This window comes from Falco biarmicus, chromosome 5 (assembly GCF_023638135.1).
Source record: "Falco biarmicus isolate bFalBia1 chromosome 5, bFalBia1.pri, whole genome shotgun sequence".
Classification (NCBI taxonomy): domain Eukaryota; kingdom Metazoa; phylum Chordata; class Aves; order Falconiformes; family Falconidae; genus Falco; species Falco biarmicus.
The window spans coordinates 45,413,756-45,434,098 of NC_079292.1; the positions used below are offsets into that span (position 1 = coordinate 45,413,756).

A 20,343-nucleotide genomic window follows, 5' to 3' on the forward strand; every position below is an offset into this window, starting at 1 on the left:
GGGATCATGCAAATCTCTTGCCATCAGCAAAAACCTTTGGGGTTACCAAACTGGGACATGCTGATGGGGCTTCCTCTTAATGACTTTGTCATCAGGTCACGATGTTCTTAGCCTTAAATTAACAGATGTACTCCATTCTGCTTTTCAGTGTAAAAGAGAAGTAGATCCTGTGACATCAATTTATTTTTGTTAAATGGTGAGTCACTCAGAGCAGCCACTAGACCGTTGACAATGGCTGCTTGCCACTCTGGAGTGGTGACACTGACGAGGTATAGACATTCAAACCAGTGGTTCTACAGCAAGAGCTTTTGGCCTTCCTTGGCTGAAAGGATGGGAACCTCCTCTGTTCCCACTGATGAGGGCCACAGGATTTCTTGTAATTTTACTCTTAATTTTGAGCTGTTCTAGGAGAAGTCTTTATAACTTGGTGTGGAAACGGCATGAAATAATGTGGTTTTGAGCGTTGTATACAACGCAAAGCTGAAGTCCAGGACTGGTTAGGACTGGAGTGCCTCCAGGAGGGGAAGTTCAAAATGAAACTCATCAGGCGAAACTCAGAGAAACGAAGCATGAAGTCATTTGACTTAAACTACAAAACAGTCACATTTTGCTGTGACACTGAGAACTTACTTGTCAGTGGAATAGTTATGTGTCCCAACAGTGAAAGTATGGTCTCACAGGGTGTGATATGTTTTGTGGCTGAATGATGTGTTTAAACACGTGACATGAGCAACCTATGTTCACTTCAGATTACAAGCCACAAATCTTGTTTTTGTAACAAGTTTAACACTATTGAGAAGAGTCTAAACCAATTAAGCAGATGTATATGACGTGGGCCAGCTCATCCTGTGGAATTCTGTAAGACAGCTGGAGCTTTACACAGAGCGAACTATAGTCATAGCATCTAATGTTCTACAAGTTTTATGTCATTAGTCATGAGCGTTAACTATTTAAATTTTGAACACTTATTGTTCCTGACTTTTGGGGAACGACCTCTGTCTCTCGGGCAGTTTTAAATGCCAAAGTTCCTAAGAATACGACATATGTAAGGAATACATACAGATGACACACAGAAGTCTTAAAGTTTGCATGACTCTAGAAACAGGAAAAAAAGTAAGTCTAGCTGAGCCTTAAAACAGAACAAACAGATTCCTTTCGTGGAAGTGAATAGCTTGGCAATGACATGAGAAAAGTCCAAGACAAAGTGGATATTTTTAGAAGTCTCTGTGCAAGGTATCATGCGCTCCTGGGCATGATCATCTTGGCAGCAACAGGAAATGGGAGGAAGTGAGCTGTGACTAACACTCCCATCATTTGTTTCTCATATTCATCATTTGATTTTTTTTTCTTCTCTTTTTTTTTGGGTCAGATTAGTTTTCAGCTGGATGAATTCATTGTTTTGCTGACCGCAGAGCTCCTCAAGTCCTATTGTCAACATAGCAGAAGTATGATGAAAATGATGCTGGTGAACAGGGTGTGGAACAACTAATTCAGGTCGTCACTGGTCCAGGCACGGTATAAGCATGCAGTAAAACAATCCTTGCCCCAGAAAGCTTATAATCTAACATTAAGAAATGGAAGCATGGATGGGTGAAGCAAAATATGAGTATAGATGTGGAAGCAAATGAAATTATGGCACAGAGCTTCTCTGCATTATTGTACTCCAAACAGAGAAATAAAACAAAACAGAAGAGGTGAAAGGGAGTAAAAAGGGATTACAGCAATGCCACCAATTTACTGCTTTTACTAAACAGAAAACTTTGAAATCTTTAAACAGATCTGTCACAAGACAATTATGAATTAAACCATGCAAAATGAGCAATTTTGACACTAGGGTAATGGAATTTTTCTTGGTTACTACTTTTGCCCTCATCCCATCGGTGCTGAAGTTTCCTTAATTCATCATCCTGTATGCACGTTGCACAGACTGCTGTTCCATCACAAGAGGGGGCTGTTTTCTAATGTGATTGAAAACGCTTCAGTTCGGATTTAATAAATTCCACCAGAAAGCAAAAAAGCAGGAAACCGATGTTTATAATTCCTGCTTTTTTTTTTTTTTTCTTATCTGTCGTACAAGATGTTGTCACTTCAATTCAGGTTATCAGAAAAATAATTATAGGCGATTTGGTGCTCATAACTGGAAAGGCTAGAGGAGAAATGAATTATATGGCTTTGCAAATGTCACAAATCATACTCCAATAGTGAAAAAGATCAAATAGATGAAGTTATATCACTGGTTTAATTGAGAACAGAAAAGTTAGCTCCACCTAACCCTCTTCATTTAGATCAGACAAGAGCCCTGTGCAGTGCTGTGTCACATAGTCAGAGCTTCCTGATCAGTGTTAATGGTGCTTCCTCAACTTTTTTTCAAAAGGATTTCAAAAACTTTGTTCATGCAGCATTATGGAAATAAGAACATGGTCCTCCTTCATGTTGCATTGTGCATCATTCTGAATTACACAGATTTTTACCTAACCAACAACCCAACTTCATCATCTGCAGAAGATAGTGCAATTCACTTTGATTTCTCTATGTTAATACATGACTGGCGGTAAACCCTGATGTAGTCAATGGGAAATAACTGCCTTTATCGAGTATGGCCTTGCAGCATTAGACCAGACCAGATTTAACCCATCAGCATTATTCATTCTGAATTGTTTTAGACCTTGCCTTTTTTAGGGTTTTGTTCCTATGATTTATCTCTGAAGGTAATATGACTGTTGCTTTCACAAGGTTTGCAGTTTCAAGCCATAAATACTTACCCGGTTAACGTAATCTTGGAATAGGTGCTATTACTGTGATACCGAGTCAGTATTGCCAGCTTTTTGAGACAGTGTTCTCTCTTCTAATTTGGTTGTTCAGTAAAATTGAATAATCTATTGCAAGAGGAAAGCTTGAGAGTAAGTACTAATTAACAGTAACTAGCACTGTGTGATTGATATGGATGAAGAGATCTTTTTTTTCTGATAAACATGGAGGTGCCAGTGGATATGAAGAGTATATTAGCAGCTGTTTTATGAAAATAAAATATATTAATTACTCACACAATTACATCTTATCTTTCACAGCGTTTCATCTACCAGAGCTGCTTTCCATGCTGCTTATGAGCTCTCCCTTCTAAGCTATTCAAATGCATCACTGCCCTTCAAACGCTTACCAAATTCACCCTATTGATGCCGAGAGCCAAAAAGGGGAAAATCTAGCCAGTAGAGAGGATACACCAAAGCATGTGCACATGACCTCTCCTCTGTCATCATCTTGTAGGGATTGAATAGCCAACTTAAATGAGAGGTTAGCATGTGCTGAGAACTCACAAGCAGGGTAGCAAAAACGCATCTTCTCAAAAGCACCCAGTAGGACCACTGTGAAGCCATCATTGCAAGTAAAGAAACCTTAGTTAAAAAAAAAAAACCCAAACCCAACAACAACAAACAAACCAGACCTGCAAGGAGGATGCAAATGACATTACCGCAGACCGTCCTTTGGCAGTGGCCTGAGTGCCTGCAGTCAGGAGGAAAGTGTGGTCTGGCACACAGCAGCAGCATCTGCACTGCCTTGAGCTAATCTTCATAGGTTGAGTCTAAATAAGTTTTTGGCCTGGAGAAGCACACTTATGCAGAAGAAAACTTCTTCATTATGAAGAAGAAAAACTCCCCTGTCATCTGCTCTTGTTTTCATGGGTATAAATTAACTCTGTAGAAACAATTTAAACACTTTTATCAACTTCATTTGTAATTCAGGAACCTGGCACTGGCTAACTTGGCATGGCAGATTGTGCAGGACTGTATGGGAACAGAAAAGCTCTTTCCTATACTCTTCAACTTAAAGCAGTCCTAATTTCTAAATGTTTTGGGCAGCGTGCCAGTTTGTGGTTGAGTCATAGGATGGTGTCTCCTTCCATGTGGAGGCACGTGACCATTTGGAGGGTTAGACATGTTGGACTCAGCAGTAAAGATAATTTCATTTTGTTTCTCTGCACACACCCCAACACAATGTGGGTTTGAAGCATCACTGTTACTGAGCACTAATAATCAAATAATAAAAGCCAAAAGCAATGGAAGTCACTAGGCATCTGCTCTGGTGCCAAATCTTGCCTTTGGCTGCAGGAGTCTGTTGTCCAAATGAATGAGAACTTTGTATCCCACATTCAAGGGCAAAAGGTGGCCTCTTGCCAATGCTTTGAAATTGGGGCTATTTCTTTTTTTCCTTGGATCTCACTGTACTTCAGTACCTGTAACTCATCCATGAAAAACAACAGTATATTTCACAGTGTCAGGTGTCCTGCTGCCAACTGAAAATCTGGGTCCAGATTCTTTCCCTTTCTGTCCATATCAGATAATATCTTATCCCTCAATACTGAAATTAGTAGAACTGCTCTGTAGAATAAAATGATGAAATAAAAATCTGTGTTTCTTCCTGATCACTGAAAGCCAGTGTCCTTAGGAAAACAAGCTATAAATGCACACTGAGAAGACACTCAGTATCTCAGCACTGTTTTTAAAAAATATCATACTGCTCAATAACAGGGAGAATTTGCTTACAAAATAACAGAAAGAAACTGAGCATTAAATTACTAGGATGTCAGCCTTTCACAGAATGAGTCAATCAGTCACAACATGGTATATGCATAGTGAAGCATCAAATAAAATGAGTAAGTGGCACAAGCTCTCGTTAACACTAAATAAAATGTCTGTATTTCTCATAAATTCTCAGTATTGGAGTGAATAGGAGAGGATTTCAGTCTCAGGAGCAGCTAATAAAAGAATTTCCATAACACCTTATGGAGAAAGACCATCAAGCACAAAGGCAGTCACTGAGATGCACCAGGACTTGAGCAATACACTAAGCTAAGAAATAAAAATACACCTCATCAGCATGAGAATAAAAATGAATGCTGCTAATGCTCAAAGGTCATCATCACCAGATCTCTGGCTTCTTTATCAGGAAAAAACAAACAAACCCCCACAAAAATCTCTTCCATGCAATCTGACTGGGGAAGGTATAAATATTAATAGATGACAGCAGCTTTAAAGTGGACATGGTGACAGGTGACAGAAGTCCGGATAGCTTGTGACTTTCAGGCAGGATCCCCATGATCCTTCCTGATTTTATGGGTGCAGACATCAAGGCTTGACAACAGGACTTATGTGACATTCACACATTTGTCTACACCTAAAAATATGTGGACAGAAGTTCTGACTAACAGCAATAATTTATGGCTGATGGCCTTACAGTGTTTAGGAACTCACTAGGAGCCATGAATAATTCTGATGCTTCTTCTTCATTTATTACCTATAAATTTAGTTTCTAAATTCTCACTCAACAATCATTGCATTTCCTCTGCTGGTCTCTATTTCTGCAGGGTGTTTCAGTTCACTGCATTTAGTCTTTAGTTTTTCAGTGAAGTATATGTAAAAAAAAAAAATCCCTGTTTCCAAATTTATGTGTAACTTTCTTGGGATTTCTTCTTTGACTTCGGTTTAACGTCTTCTGGCCAGTCTTACCTCTTAGACCAGTCTATAATATGATACTGGCCAGCTGCAGATTTTGGTAGCATTGGTCCTTAACTGGGCAAGGCTGGAAGAGACTTCTTAAGTTTCTACCCTACTAGCATGGTTGGTACAGGCTATTATTCCACCTAAAGCCCTGGTGTGGAGCCCTATGACATGCAGGAGTGTGAACGGCATATTTAATATTTTTGAAAGCTGTATGGGTAAGCAATGATAACAGAAGAATTTGGATGCCTTTCTTTCATTTTATTTAAGTTCAAGACATCTGAAAATGACCAGATTTAAACCACAAAGGCATTTTTGAAAGAATGCAGCCGGCAGCAAGTAAGCTGGATAATGCATTATCCTCCTGTAATATAAGGAGGGAAAAATTCTAGCAGCAGTATTTCCTCTTATGTCCCCGGCTTGATCCTGGCTTGAGGGAAGATGTTTTAGAGAGCCTTTTCCAAGAGCTAAAAGATATAGATATATATCACACTAAAAAAGTTACTGTGTTTCATTTCTTGGGAGCTATTCAGCTCAAGTTTTGGTCTGATCCAGAACTCATTTTTAATTTACCTGGGAGGCTTTTTTCCCCACAGAAAACAAGGATTGCAGGAAGTCTTCCTGTGGAGTAAATAATACCACATTTGAAATCATTGCTTGTCTTGAAATTTTCTCCTGCACAAAATGCTATTTTTTAAATCTGCTTCAGGACAGTTAAATAAGATTACTGCAGGTTACAATGTCATATTCCAGATAGTTGTGTTATGATATGAAATGCTATCTTTAAGTCTAGCACTCAAAAAAAAAAAAATAATTGCATCTCATCTGGACTCAATAGTTGCAGAGAATTAACAGGGTATTTTAAAATTATGACTAAGGAAAAAAACATTGGTATGACATAATGGCTTATTTAATGTTCTGGATCAAAGTATTTCCTGCTTCTATTTTTTATGAAACAGTTGACACCTTCAAGAAAAAGGTTGATACTCACTGTATAGATTACAAGAAAAAGGTTGATACTCACTGTATAGATTAGAGAAGCTTTCAGTAATCATGTATTCATATGGATTCATTTCTCTAAGACCTATTTTTATCAAAAATTTAGGTTATAATCCAATAGGAAATCTTTTAATGAAGACATTTGGATCCATGACAACTCATTACAGTTTCCAGGAAATATGTCTGGCCTTCTTGGCATACTGCATACTTCTCTGCCTGCAGAATCTGGACCAGAAACTATCCATACCACCGTGGAAGTCACCATTTCCAGTCCATCGAACAATAGCCTCATGTTAAAACAAAATGAAATATAAAACCCTACAAAATATAAACCTAGAAATGAGTGTATTAAGCCAAAATAAATACATACCTTCAGCAACTGAGTTATTCTCAAGTTCCCTAACTCCTTTTCATATATTTATATAAAAATATATAAGTATTGGCCTAATTTTGCATACATCAGTAGTACCTTCATGTAACTGACTCTAAGAGTTTCAGAACTGAGTTCAAGCCCATTTCTATGACTAGTATTGACATTTAATGTTCTCCTGTCTCTTCCTCTTCTGACCATTAGAAAGGAAGGCCAGAAGCCAGAATCTGTAGATAGACTCTCCAATTCAGAACTGTTGTTACATTTGAATTTAGTGAGGATTGGGTAAGGTCTGCTGGTCAATACAGAAAAAGGCAAAACACTCAGTGTTGCATCAGTGGAGCACAAAGAATATATAACAATGCAAAACTTTTCTTTGCCTGCTTTAGGGAACAAGCAATATCCAGCCCTGTTTGGCTTTTTCATAATTATTAAGATTTATGTGTAGAACCAGTAGAGTTTACCATAGCCTGTGAGCCTTTGATGGACCTTAAGAAGCAGAAAACATACTGTGAACATGCCATGTTTATAATTCTATGCACCTTGTGCAGCGTGACTCAATTTTGCCAAACTGACCCTAAGAGTAGGTGGTTCCCTTCTGTCATCTCCAGTAACATCCTAAAATCTTTTTTTTCTTTCCTTCTTATAGTGATTGCCTTTGAAAACATAAATAATTGATATTTTGTGTGAATAATTTGAAATGGTGGTATTTCTTCCTCATCACTTTTCATGCTTATTGTTGGAGCCTTGCACTGGGTTTATTTGATATAGTGTTGTTCAAAATACTTGCAATGTATTTATAAATAAACCTTTACCTTATGACCTTTAGACTCAAGGCTGAGTTAGATTTGTTCTAGTTAATATAAAGAACAACAATCAGATAAACCTGTTTCAGTGCTAATAAACAATTTTACTAGCTTTCCAAGGGCAAAATACTGACACAGAAATGCCATGGTGTGGTTTGTTTTTTCCTTGTTAAACAAGATACTTACCACTGTTGCGAATTCTTTCTTCTAAAAGGACAGTGTGTCCTGTAGGAAGTTTCCTACTGAAGATCTCAGCCGAGCGGAGGAACATGGCTTCTACTGCTGAGCCCTTCAACAAAGCAATCTGATCTTCATGATCAAGGGTTTGGAAGCCTTGGGAGATGGTAGAGATAAGTAAGGCAGCAACAGAAAAGTCCCCACTACTTTCTGTCCTGAAGTTCTTGCATGTGAGGTGCTACACATCTGTGTAAGCTTTGTGTTGTCAGTAGGGTTGCCAAGTACTGCAGAAATTGAAACCCAGATTCCAGAAAATGACGCAGATTTGGACCTCACCAAAGTTTATGAGAATTAGACTTGTGTTTCAGTGTTCATGGTACTTTAGGAAGAACATGATAAGGAAATTCTAGTGGCGTAGCATAACCAATAGTGGGGATTTTGTCTAGCCTGGTGCTGCACCCTAACATTTCCACCAGAGCTCTCTATACTCTCCTACTGCCATGCTGCTTTCAGCCCTTTCCATACTTTGATGGCAAAAATCAGCATTTGAAGCATCTAATTTTAAATATTTCACCTTACCTTTGAACCAATATACTATTTTACATAGAGCTTCCTGCTGTGTTTTAAATATGCATTTCTCTTTTTGGAGCAGAAAGACTCTAGAATCCACTGAAGATATCAGGAGAAATTTGCTAACTTCTGTGAATACACAGCTGCTCCTCTGAAGAAGAACGGGGAGCTGAAGATAATGGCAAACTCTCCTCCTGCTTGCCAATGCAGGTACCCACCTTATACCACCCCCACCCACCCACCCCGATATTCTGTGAGGAAGCACAGGAAAAGATAATGAAACGAAAAGGTGACAAATCCTGCCAGACATACTCTAAGTCAACACTGAAAATAGTAGATTATTCAAGTAAAAAGCTCCTCTTTTCTTCCTTTCCTACAAGACAGTATCCCAGTTAGCATAAAAAAATACAGCTGCAGTGCTAGGCTTTGAACCAAGTCTGTAACACACAGAGGAAGGGTCAATATGATGGGATTGCCAGGAAAATGTTTTCATACGCTTAAGTGTTACAATTCACCTTCCTTAATTACAAGGAACCTGTATCATGCCCAGTGTTTGCTCTTGATGTAACACCAACTTGGGAATTGAAAAAAATAGTAATGATACACTCAGATTTTCAGTGCTTTTCCATAACACTCCATGCAAGCACCATAAATACTGGTGCCACCAACTAGGCAAAGTCCTTGGTTAGGACTCACAATTCAGTGGATATCATGACCTAGAGGCTTTGCTAGAAAGGCAGCAAAGTGAGTGGAGCGAAGCGGCAAGGGTTAGTGGTAATTTAGAGGCAGACTATTTGGCATTGAAGTGATATATGAAAATAAAATCTCTCTAGAGACACACAACCCCTTTCTCTGAGCATTTTGTTTGTTTGTCAATAGGTAAAGAGCGCTACATCTCAGAGTGGCAGTGTTTGAATTATTCAACGTATTATTCCTCTGAGTACAAAGCTCCTTCTCTTTCGAGAGTGTCTGAAGAACACACGTGTCAGAAGAGGCAGCATTTTTATACAGTCTTCAAAATATACACAACAACCACCAAATGGCAACTGAAAGGCATGTGAACTTTGCAATAACAAAATTTGCCCCAATGCAGTGGATATACCTGGTAGTTTTTTAGTGAATTCCACAAGAACCTGCACATGGCTGGTAGCCATTTCTGTTAAAATCAGAAAATTTCCTTCAGCACTGAATTCCTCGTGTAACTGTTAAAAATCAAATCAAACAAAATATGTTAATATTGTCACTTTGCATTTAAAAGCATAAAATACAAGAATTTTCAGACTAGATCAGGAAAGAGGTCCATCTAATGCTGTAATTTGTCTCCAGTGGTTGTCAAAAAAAGGTATTTTGGAAGGCAAAGTAAGAAACAAGAGAAGTGGCGAGTCTCCTTTCCTCTGGAATATCTGTCTCACTTTCAGTGTTGTGTCTAACAATCTATGATTTAGGCACTTTCTGAGATAGAAGTTCTATGTGTACCGTAATAATTAACCAAAAGCCTTATTATCCATTAATTTGCCTATTCCTTTTTTTAACGTATTTTTGGTTTTGACCTCCTCAACCTCCCATGCAAATAAGTTCCACAAGTTAGTCATGGGTTATTCAACCCTCTTACTGCAAGTGTCTTCCTTTTAGTTGTCAAAGTTGATGACTTAGGAGATAATTTTCTACAGTCATTTGAGTTTTGTGTTTTTTAAAGATCAAACATGACAGTTTTGTTAAAAAACATAATCTCTCTTAAATCCTTTTTTCCTCTTCAACCTTTTTCCATCCTCCCATGAAAGCCAGGAGTTCCTAAAGGGGAAAAAATAATTTCTAGAAAGTAGAGGAAAAGGAAAGAAGAGGAGATGAAACAAAAAAACCAAGCCTAGAAAATGTTGGGAAGTTGGATTAAAAAAAATGAAATATTTCCAAGCTTCCAGGCTGGTGTTTTTATAGAAAAGAAGCTTGGCTGCAGGTCAGACTCAAATCACGGCCTGTACTGACAATGTCAAAATCACAGCTCAAACCAGCAAAGGTTTGATAAACCTTTAAGTTAAAGGATAGATTTGAGCATAAAAGTGTATTGCCAGAGTTGAAACCTTTTCCCTAGCATTGGTGTTTGATAAACAAAGGCGTGGTCTGACTGTTGACTGAATGGGAGAGATTCTGCCCCACTTGCAGCATGTTTTAACTGTAAGCTTTTACCCATAGTTTGCTCTACTGTTTACTACACCTACTTATGCTGAGTACAAATATTTTCTGCCATGTAATTCTCAGCTTCGTTGTGTGCATCTCACAAATGAATTTATCAGTGTACTTACTAGTTTTTTTGACACCTCCTGTGGTATTTGTTGCTTACTGTATGAATCCATGATGTAATCTAGAAGGTTCTGCTGTTCTGGGGTAAATTCTACTCTCTCCTATACTGGCAAAAAAAAAAAGCCCATCATGAAATGCAGTCATAGAAATGATCTAGCATTTCTTGCTTTAAGCAAAAGCTATACATTCTTTCTCACACTTGGAGATCAATCAGACAAGAGTTTTGCTGGTCACTGAGATTTCTATAGAAGTCTACAGAAGAGAGGTGTATAATGCTTCTAAACTGCATGAGTTTGTGTAGTTTATTACTAGAAATAAGGAAATGTTTAGCAAATAACTTTAATATCACACCTCACCGTACGTGATATATATGTGAGATATGTCTCACAGAAAAAATACTTTATGGGTTTTATAGGTGCTTTATTGAGTTTTGACTAAAAATATCAGAACTACTTCTATAGTCAAGGTATTTCCTTGACTTGGTGGGAGATGGAGTTTTAATTAATACAGACAGCTCCAGAGAGTTTACAAGTACTCTGTATTTACTGTACTAGCCACATTTAGCTCAAACATCACCACTGCTGTACGAGCTATTACAAGAGTTGCCTTACCCTATATATTTTAGTTGTAGACGTCACTTGTTTCATGTCATGGCCTTCGTTATCTTCATTGACCGTCTCATCTGGGAGCTGTTTCACATTTTTCCTTAGCCTTTTTGACTTGCATTGTATTTCTGTTAGCAGACCTAGAACACATAATACAACAGATAGCAACTGGTTTTATATATGCATTAGGCACTGAATAGGTACGTAAACATGCCCATGAATGCCCTTTACACTAACAAACCCACTTACCTGTGCAGATCATTTCCTGATCATGTCATTATCTTTGGATATGAGTCTAATGAGACACACTAAGTACACACTAACGAGCAGTCTCACCAGCAGGAGCCCATCTGCAGAGCAAAACAGTTGGTTCTGGTGACCCAGCATCCACACAGTATGCATGTCGGCGTTCTTACTTTGGACCAGTTCTGATCTGGTCTTACAGACAGAAAACCCATTAGTGATGGTAGTCTGCTGGAGTGTGTCTTTGGTTTAGTTTCATCTGAAAGAAAACCCCTTCATGTGCTCCAAGACCCAGACCAAAGCACAATAAATGGGAACAACTGAAAGACTGTCATCAAAAGCGTGATCCTCATCCGATCCACAACAGTAATCAAGGTGCACCTGTTCTTACACAAAGGGCACTGGCTGTTTTCAATAGTCCTTCAGGCAATAGTATGGCAGTAATGCAGAATCTTCGCACAGAAAGCCCACTCAGAAGAGAGGACTCCAGGGCTTTAGCCATTACAGTGTCATGGTATGGATAGACCAACTGCTGAAAATGCAGGCTCAGAATTAATTCAGGCTGGCAAATGTACCTTTAAAATCTATTTATTTTAAATGTTACCTGGTTGGTCTTGCTATTTTGCATTTTATTGTATTAGAGGACTGAAAAAAAGCCCTGGTTTTATTGTAGAGTTTCACTCGCCCTAATGAAAGGATTTTTGCATTTGGGGGGATGGGGGGTGTTCTAGACTACATTTCAGTACTTTGAACCAGGGAGCATTCTTGTGTGGATGTCATAAAAACTAGCAATTTGCTTGTGCTAACAAAAAAAAGGGACAATAGGTACCCTACACTACCTGTGGAAGACAGCCAGAAAGCACAAATGAAAAAGTAAACATCTAAGTACTCCTCTAAAAATAAACGTATCATCACAGGGCTTTTTTGCTTCTTTATCATTTGTTCTTTCTTTTTTTTTTTTTTTTTAGCTTCTTTTAAGTATCCTTCTCATTCTTCACCTTTGAAACTATGGAGCAGGAAAAGAGGCTCATTCAGTGAGTATATGATGGTGGAGGAAGATACCATGAAAACAGTGAATATCATTGTGAATGTTTTTAATTTCCTGTTTAAGCACTATATAAAATAACCTACCTGAACTGCTGAGAGAAGAGGAAATTTACATGACTAAAATAAGACCTGCAAATAATACCTTGAAAGGGGGGAATAGGAACGATGGAGATAATAATTGGTATCGAGCCATGTAATTTGTGCTGCCTTTCAGCATCATAGATTTCTTTTTCTAAATTATTCAGTGCATCCTTTGGCAGTGTTAATGGGCTTGTACTGTTTTCTACCAGCTTAGGGTCCAGTCTACTACCTTCCTAGGAAAAATTTGGTTGACAATTGCCTTAAGCAGTAAGACAGATTTTTCTCACACCTCCTGCTACTGAGTAGTACCTTGACATCTTATTACAGCTCCATTTTAGTTAGCTGAAAAACTGATGTGAGAGACAGGACTTTGCTTTTTACCTCAGAGATAGCTAGGTTTCGATGGGTATTAAATGGGTATTGCCTTCCAGGAAGAGTGGCAGAACCTGGGTCTTCCCTAGGTAGATATTTCACCCAAGAAACTTGAAGTTTGTATCAAAATGACAACAAATGACTGAAACTGATGGTTAGTAATTTTGATCTGTCTGTGGATTGTGTATAAAGGGCAGGAGTAGGATTGTTGTGTAGCCATGCCATAAATATTTATAAGGCTTTACCTCCTTGTGTAGAAGGAGAGAAGAATCCACAGAGCTTGCAATTACAATCCTACAAAATGAGTAGGTGAAACAAAGATCAAGGCAACCTTTTATTTCCTAGTATATTTTTTTCTGAACAAATGCTCTATATTACTAGAAGCTTTGTGTTTTACTGTCCTGAATTGCCTTGAACTAAAAGCAATTATACAGCATACTCCTACTTAAAAGCCATTAAACTGTACCTTGCCAAACATCCTCATTGCAGTGCATTAGAGCATGCTTATGGTTAAGTCATGAGCAACACGAGCTGCCCAGTGTTTCCGTTGCAGAGAGAGAGAATCAGATGGCAGTAGCACTCACCGGCTTTTATTTCACATATGCCAGTTTGTGAAAACGATAGGCCAGCTTAAAAGTTTCATGTGAGCCCAGTCAGTATTACTTACACTGACCTATTTTTGGGGGGTTTTGGGGTGATCGGTTGTTTTTTGTTGTACTGAGTCACTCAGGCTATTTTGAACCCTCAAAATTTTGGAACAATGTATCTGGAATCACCATCACAGACGAGCTGTTATCCTCTGACACTTACAGACACATTGAGTGCTGTCATCACAGTGGTGGCGTCTGCTCATATATTTACGTATTGCATGAGAATATGTCATATCTTGGGATCTTTGTAGCCTGTTCAATTTGCAGAATGAAAGATTAATTACATTATGCTGGCAATGCATTCCAGATATTGATGGAGCTTATTGTTTCTCACAAAACCAACAGTTAATATAGCATCTTCTGATCAGATTGAGGGATAGAAGTATATTAAAAATTCCAAGTAGATTAATTTCCTGTATGAACCTAAATTGGTTTCACACATATGTGTATGCTAAAATGATTGGAGCCATCAAGAAAAATAAATTGTAGCTCGGTTCATGAAAGGCAGAAGAGCAGATGTTTACAGATGGTTTTCAGGAGCAAGCTTGCAAAAATAATGGATCTAACAACATTTTCTGTCAAAATGGAATTTTAAATGTGTTTAAAGTTGCCCTCCAATATACCTGTTATTCTAAGTTATGCAATGTGAAGCTCAATGAAGTTTATATGCTGCTGGTCTGAATAGAAAATTCACTTTAATATGACATATTATAAACTCTACCAGATTTATTTCTGGATACAGTTCTACCTATGTGCCTATATGCAAGGCAGGAAAATCTATAGTGCCACAAGAAGAGCTAATGAGACTATAATAAAGGGCTAGCCCTTAGCAGGCTTTGCGTGATTGCTGGGTGAGGTCTGGGAACATACACTTGGCAAGTCCACTGAAACTTCCTGCTAGCAGCAGTCCTCCTCTTTTCTTGAAAATGACATTGTTTGAATGCCAAAATTTGGACTTGGCTAACAATAACTTGACAGGGAGAGCCCCAGAAAGAGTAGCTAAGGGAAGCACCAGGACTTTCCTGCTTTGGCTCCCACAACACTGCAAACTCCTTGCTCCTGGGGAATCTCCCATAGACTCACTTCCCCTGGTGCCTGCTTTTCCTTTCTGTTCAAGCAGACTAATGGCTGTCATCTAGTGCAGGACAGCCCTTCCTTAACATTTGCTCAACTCTTACACCTTTGTCCACCGACCACCAACTAAATCCCATTGCTTGTAAGTGCACATTCACCTTTTTCAACAGGATTTGATACACAGACACAGCAGCATCTTTCATGCACCTTCCACCTGCCAGATGATATCTTTCATAGATTTATTATTAAAACCAGCCTAACTGAATAAATACAGTATTTGAAGCACACTGACTATATGATGCAAATACCTGTATACATACATTCAGCCAACATGCCCATTTGCTTGCATTTCCTTAGACGGCACTCCTGGCATTTTCTTCTCATGTACATGTCCATCTCACAGTTGCCTCCATTTTTACACTTGTACACTGCGTTTTTTGTGATGCTTCTTCTGAAGAACCCTGCACAACACAACAGTGACACAGATGAAAACTCTCAAAGCAGCAAAGCAATCAAGTTGAAGAACACCTCTGTCTTCATTGGGTTTTCTGAATGACACATTTTCTACTGCACTGTTTCTTTCAGTGCTTAGATTGCCATATTCCTTATATTTATGTTGACAACAGTATCAAAGTCATATAATTTAATAAATCAACATGATAAATGATGGGCCCAAACATTAGGCATTAGCCCAAGGTAAGGCCCTAGAACTGTGGATGTTGAGAAAAATCAGGCCCAAATCTGAAACCTGGCAGAAGCAGGGTGAACACCAGCACTCGAGCTGTAGGGTGATATCATATAAACAGCTGGTGAAAAAAACATGAATCTGTTAAGTCTCTTGAGGTACAGGATGTGCAGAAAGAGAGTTGAGTAACTCGTCACCATTCCCTCAGTTCCTGGGAGCTGCAGAAGCTCCACATACTGGTCTGCTTGCCCACCCCCAAGTTTAATAAGAAAGCTACATTGTACCCACCTGTTGTACATGTGGCCTCCTTCGCTGTTTACAAGATACTCCATCCTCATTCACTAAATATTATCCACCTGATGAGTTAAGGAGTCACCTAATTTCACCTACACAGGCAGTTCTACTGGTAACATTACTAAAGTCACTCCAAAACGACAGAGTGGCAACTGCAAACAGCTACTGATACAAGAAATTGAGAAGACCTTTGCTCAGTCTGTCCAAATCTCCTATTTGGCTGCTGCCTAGCACACCTCTGAGCGGCACCGTGGGCAAACATGGCATGCTCAAGATATTAAATGCAATTGAACAAGGGTCATCACAAAACAACAGAGTTGTAGCTGCCAATGATGACTTGAATATTTACTGAATTTTTAGTGCGACTTACTGTGCCATCATAATCTTTTCACGTTGTCCTTGATATGGCAGAGACTAGCATCAGCTACAGAGGGAATCAGTTCTCCTCCACATCCAACAGCAGGTTTCTGAAATAGACTCCTGGAAGCTCCTGCTGGCACATCACTGACTTATGGTGCATTTCCAACTAGAGCTATGTGTAAATTTACATTAATCAGAGCTATTTACAAAGCTTTTGCTTTCTTATTGCCACTGGCTGGCACAGTAAAACCACCATCGTTTTCCAGCCTGGCATTTTGATGGACTAAGAGAGGCACCAGATATGACCTGGTCTTCCATACTCAAATCACAAGGCAGATGTGAATATGAATTTTTGTCAGTTGCAGGATTTTTCTGTGTGTTTTCAGAATGTGTTCAGCTAAGATACTGTCCCCCTGAATCTAGGCAGTATAACAGATGACGTGATGATTTTGCCATTGGCCCATGTTTTTATAATTGCATAATCTCTCCCAAGCACCAATGTGTAGCTACCAGTAAAACAATTCCACTATCTGGTAACAAAAAGTCTGGCATTTCTCTGAATCTGCTGTAATTCCTGCTTGAAATCTGTTCCATGCTGTCTGTTTTATTGGCTGCTTTTCAGATAAATACAGTTGACTGGCATCAGTCTCTTTTGAAATGCAGATTGCTTAGAACCTCCAGCAGCCCCAGGCATTATTTTTATTCATCATTCACATGATGTTTAATACATTACCATTTACTGGCCAGGGAAGGGAGAATAAGGCCTGGATTTGAGCGGTTATGTTTTCAGTGTCAGTTAAAGGCAACTGCATCTGCTTTACGTAATTTATGAATTTTATTTGTTAAATTTGAATCTTGTAAATTGTAACACATATTAATGAGTAGTAGATGTTGAAAAGCTCTGCACAAATATTTATAACATTATAAGTCCAATTGATGACTTCATAACTCACCCTACCCACAAGGTGTGCATTTGCTTTTTCATGGAGAAACAAAGAAAAAGAGCTTTAGTAAATAATTCTTCTAAAGTATGTAAAAATATGAAAGAAAAATGCAAAAATATGGATGAAAAAGCTAGGAACCAACAAAATTCAAGCAGTCAAATATTTTCTGTTAATAACAAAGTGTTTGAATGAGTGAAATGATGTGAAATGAAAAGTGAAATAATTTTTTTGGAAAAGTAGTTTTAATCCTATTCTTGCTTCAATTTTATCATGAAGTGTCTCTTGAATCATTGTCTTCTTCAACAGACTTCATGATTAATTTTGAAATTAGCTTTTCAGTATGAATGGAATTTCTATATATATTATTCACTAATAATTCAAAATGAACTTAAACTGCCTGAAATATTTTATATGTAACCTTCTATACCAGAAGTTTTACAAAAATTCAGAGGTAAATCAGCAATGTCATCTATTAAACTAATGAAGGGGTAGCCCCAAAAGCTAAAGTTTTTTTGGCATAGTCTAACTTCTATCAGATCTTGCCAAATTACAAAAAGCTGAGAATGTTGAATTTGCTTTGTTCTCTAAGCTAGTCATGAATATGATTAATTATGGCTAGAGCTGCTCAGATATTACTGATGCTGATTTTTCTTATAGAAATTATGAAAGTTGAAGGAGGACAGCTGTTAAAAGTGTAGATGAAGGCTCTGTAAATATCTCTACCTGCCATCCTGATGGCCAACTGCTTTGAGTTTTTCAGTTTAAAAGTTTTTGAAATACACAACTGCTAACAAAGCACCTGCTCTGCTCTGTCAGACTATCAAGATGTGCTCCAACATTCCCTCCCCCCACACCCACGTGGTGGGTGTCAGTGTGAGGAGAAGGTTAAAGCGGGACCCATCTTTCCTTCTTTGCAAGAAGTATTCTCAGTCTGGCATGAGATACATCAATTACAGGAGTGGTTTGAAGGCTGGAAAAAAATTAATGCTACTAGCCTGCGCAGAGGGAATTCACAACTAACTTTTCCCCCAGCAGAATTTATTCTTTGGCTTTATTGAACAAGTGCAATACTATGTCACATTTGTGCTGCGACTTTTGAAAATGGCCCTTAAAGCCCAGTATCGCTATACAGATACAGATACAAGCCAAAAAATCTTCTATGTCTGTCTGCAGAGGTTGTCTCAGAAATGCCCTTTACAGCATCGGGTTTTAAAGCACAGTATACTGCTCCCTATACTGTAACAATTCCTGAACTGCCTCATTCTTTATGAATGGCAATTGTGATGTTATTATTGTTAATCAAGGCAGCACTTTCTAAAGTGATAAGTTTGAGGTGAGAGAAACCTCAAGGAAGCTTTTATTATTATTATTATTTTTAATAATACCACAGGCAAATGTTGTATGAGAGAAAATGCTTTGTTTAATCTGCTTTTGCATAATATGTAAAATATTAATGAATTATTTCATACTTATTTGTTAATGAATGTTAATGTATTAAAAAAAATATACAGAGAAGTGTATACTCCTGCCCATATGTTTAGATTAATATTCTCAGGAGGAATAATAAGTAAGATCTTAATATTTTTCCTTCTGCCCAAGAAAGAAAACCAAAAAGAATAGAGGGTGTCACTGAATGCATTACCCAAGAAAGAAATGAAAAAAAAAAAATTAACATATTCATCCCAGGGGACTGAATCTCATAAAAATATGTGCAAATCCTCCCCCTTTGGATAAGAATGTCCACGGCATCAATGGAGCTGGGGTGCTGCAAGGTGAGCACTAGTCCTGCAGAAAGGGATCTGCATATTATTTTGGACACACATTGAGCATGGATTAACAGTCTTGTTGCCAAAAAAAGAAGAGCTAATCTCATACTTGGTTGTGAGACATAAAGTAATTCTACTGCACTAAGAGCACAACTGAAGTTCTGAGCTCAGTTTTGGTCACTATGCTTTAAGGGTAATGTATACTCAAGTGAAAAATACCACAGATACACATAAACGATCAGAGGTCTAGAAAACATAGTATCCCCTTCACATTGTGAAACAGAATTACTATCCTCAGCACATCTTTTAACTGAATCAGCTGGTATTTTAATCACCTCTGAAGTTTATTGTGGAAACAGAATGCGTTACCTTTAAATAATTCAATTTTTATGATGTTTGATCAAGGGTACTATTCTTCGTAATTGATGTTGCAGTCATGAAACAGAGCAAAAACATAAAATAAATTGTCCCAATAAAGCAGTAAAATAATGGTTAGAGTGATTCAAACTGGATCAACAGAGAGATGAACATGTATTTCCTTTCACCATGGGTTTCAACCTGAGTATTTACCTGGTGGTTTTAACCTCTCTCCCAGAAACATTCTTGACAAATTCCATAGTTCATAATTGGAAGTCTTTGAAAAATTGCTAAGAAATTTAATAATGAAGTTAAGAAAGAGTAGTAATAGCTTCTTAACAGAGTAACTGTGTCATTACTTGGAATCTTCACACTAAATTTGAATTTAATCTGGTTTATAATGACAATATTCATACGAGTTAATTCATGTTTTTTGACTTTGAGACTATTCATACAGACGGCAGAAAGAAACAAACCTCATATTTCTTGGAATTATTGAGAAGGACTATATGACCCTTGACTCTATTTGTCTTTAGAGTGGTTGACCAGTGTGGTCTTCTGTGCCCTCAGAGATGAATTTGTAATAGATAAAGCAAAAGCCCCAGATTAGTTCAAAGGCTACTTTCAGTGACTGAGTTCCACATTAAGGTATTTTAGTGCTTCAGTAATGTCTGTGCTTTAGCCTTTATCCACAGAACAGAAATGATAATGAAATATTTATTCACAGAATAGAATGAAAAACTGGGCCATTATTTTTCTTTCTGTAATGTACCTCAGTTCTGTCATAGGGTAACCTTCTTTAGGTATAATAGTTATTCCATCAGCATAACCTTCTCTGCTAAAATATCTGGCAAGCACATTTCCAATAACGGCAATGATTTTCTGTATCCCATTTATCGTGACACCAACTTGTGAATACTGTTCTTTTAAGAAGCCAGGTACCATCTGTTTCCTTAAGAGGCTCCCTCCCTAGGGATAGAGGCTATTCCTAGAAGTCTAGAATTATAAATTCTTTCATTTCACAAACCTGAACACAACACACCTACCGTGACCTTTGGGAGCTGAGAAAAAGAGATTCCCTGGGAGCAGCCTGCAGACGGAGCTGGCAGCTTTCACTCGCAGTGCGCGCTGCAGGAGGCACCTGGGCTGG

The 20,343-nt window shown here is 38.2% G+C and overlaps 1 protein-coding gene across 3 annotated transcripts in view; it reads right to left on the reverse strand.

Annotated features, from left to right (window-relative positions):
* Window positions 1–20,343, reverse strand: part of NR1H4 (nuclear receptor subfamily 1 group H member 4) — a 40,904-nt gene that overhangs the window by 2,923 nt on the left and 17,638 nt on the right. For 2 of the 3 annotated variants that reach the window (XM_056341071.1, XM_056341074.1), the window contains 5 exons: window positions 15,096–15,248; window positions 11,327–11,460; window positions 10,718–10,816; window positions 9,520–9,619; window positions 7,857–8,003 (listed from right to left, as the gene is read on the reverse strand). In XM_056341071.1, coding sequence (XP_056197046.1) covers window positions 7,857–8,003; window positions 9,520–9,619; window positions 10,718–10,816; window positions 11,327–11,460; window positions 15,096–15,248 — 633 coding nt within the window. The remainder of the gene's footprint in view (window positions 1–7,856; window positions 8,004–9,519; window positions 9,620–10,717; window positions 10,817–11,326; window positions 11,461–15,095; window positions 15,249–20,343) is intronic. The other variant, XM_056341072.1, reaches the window with a different exon arrangement.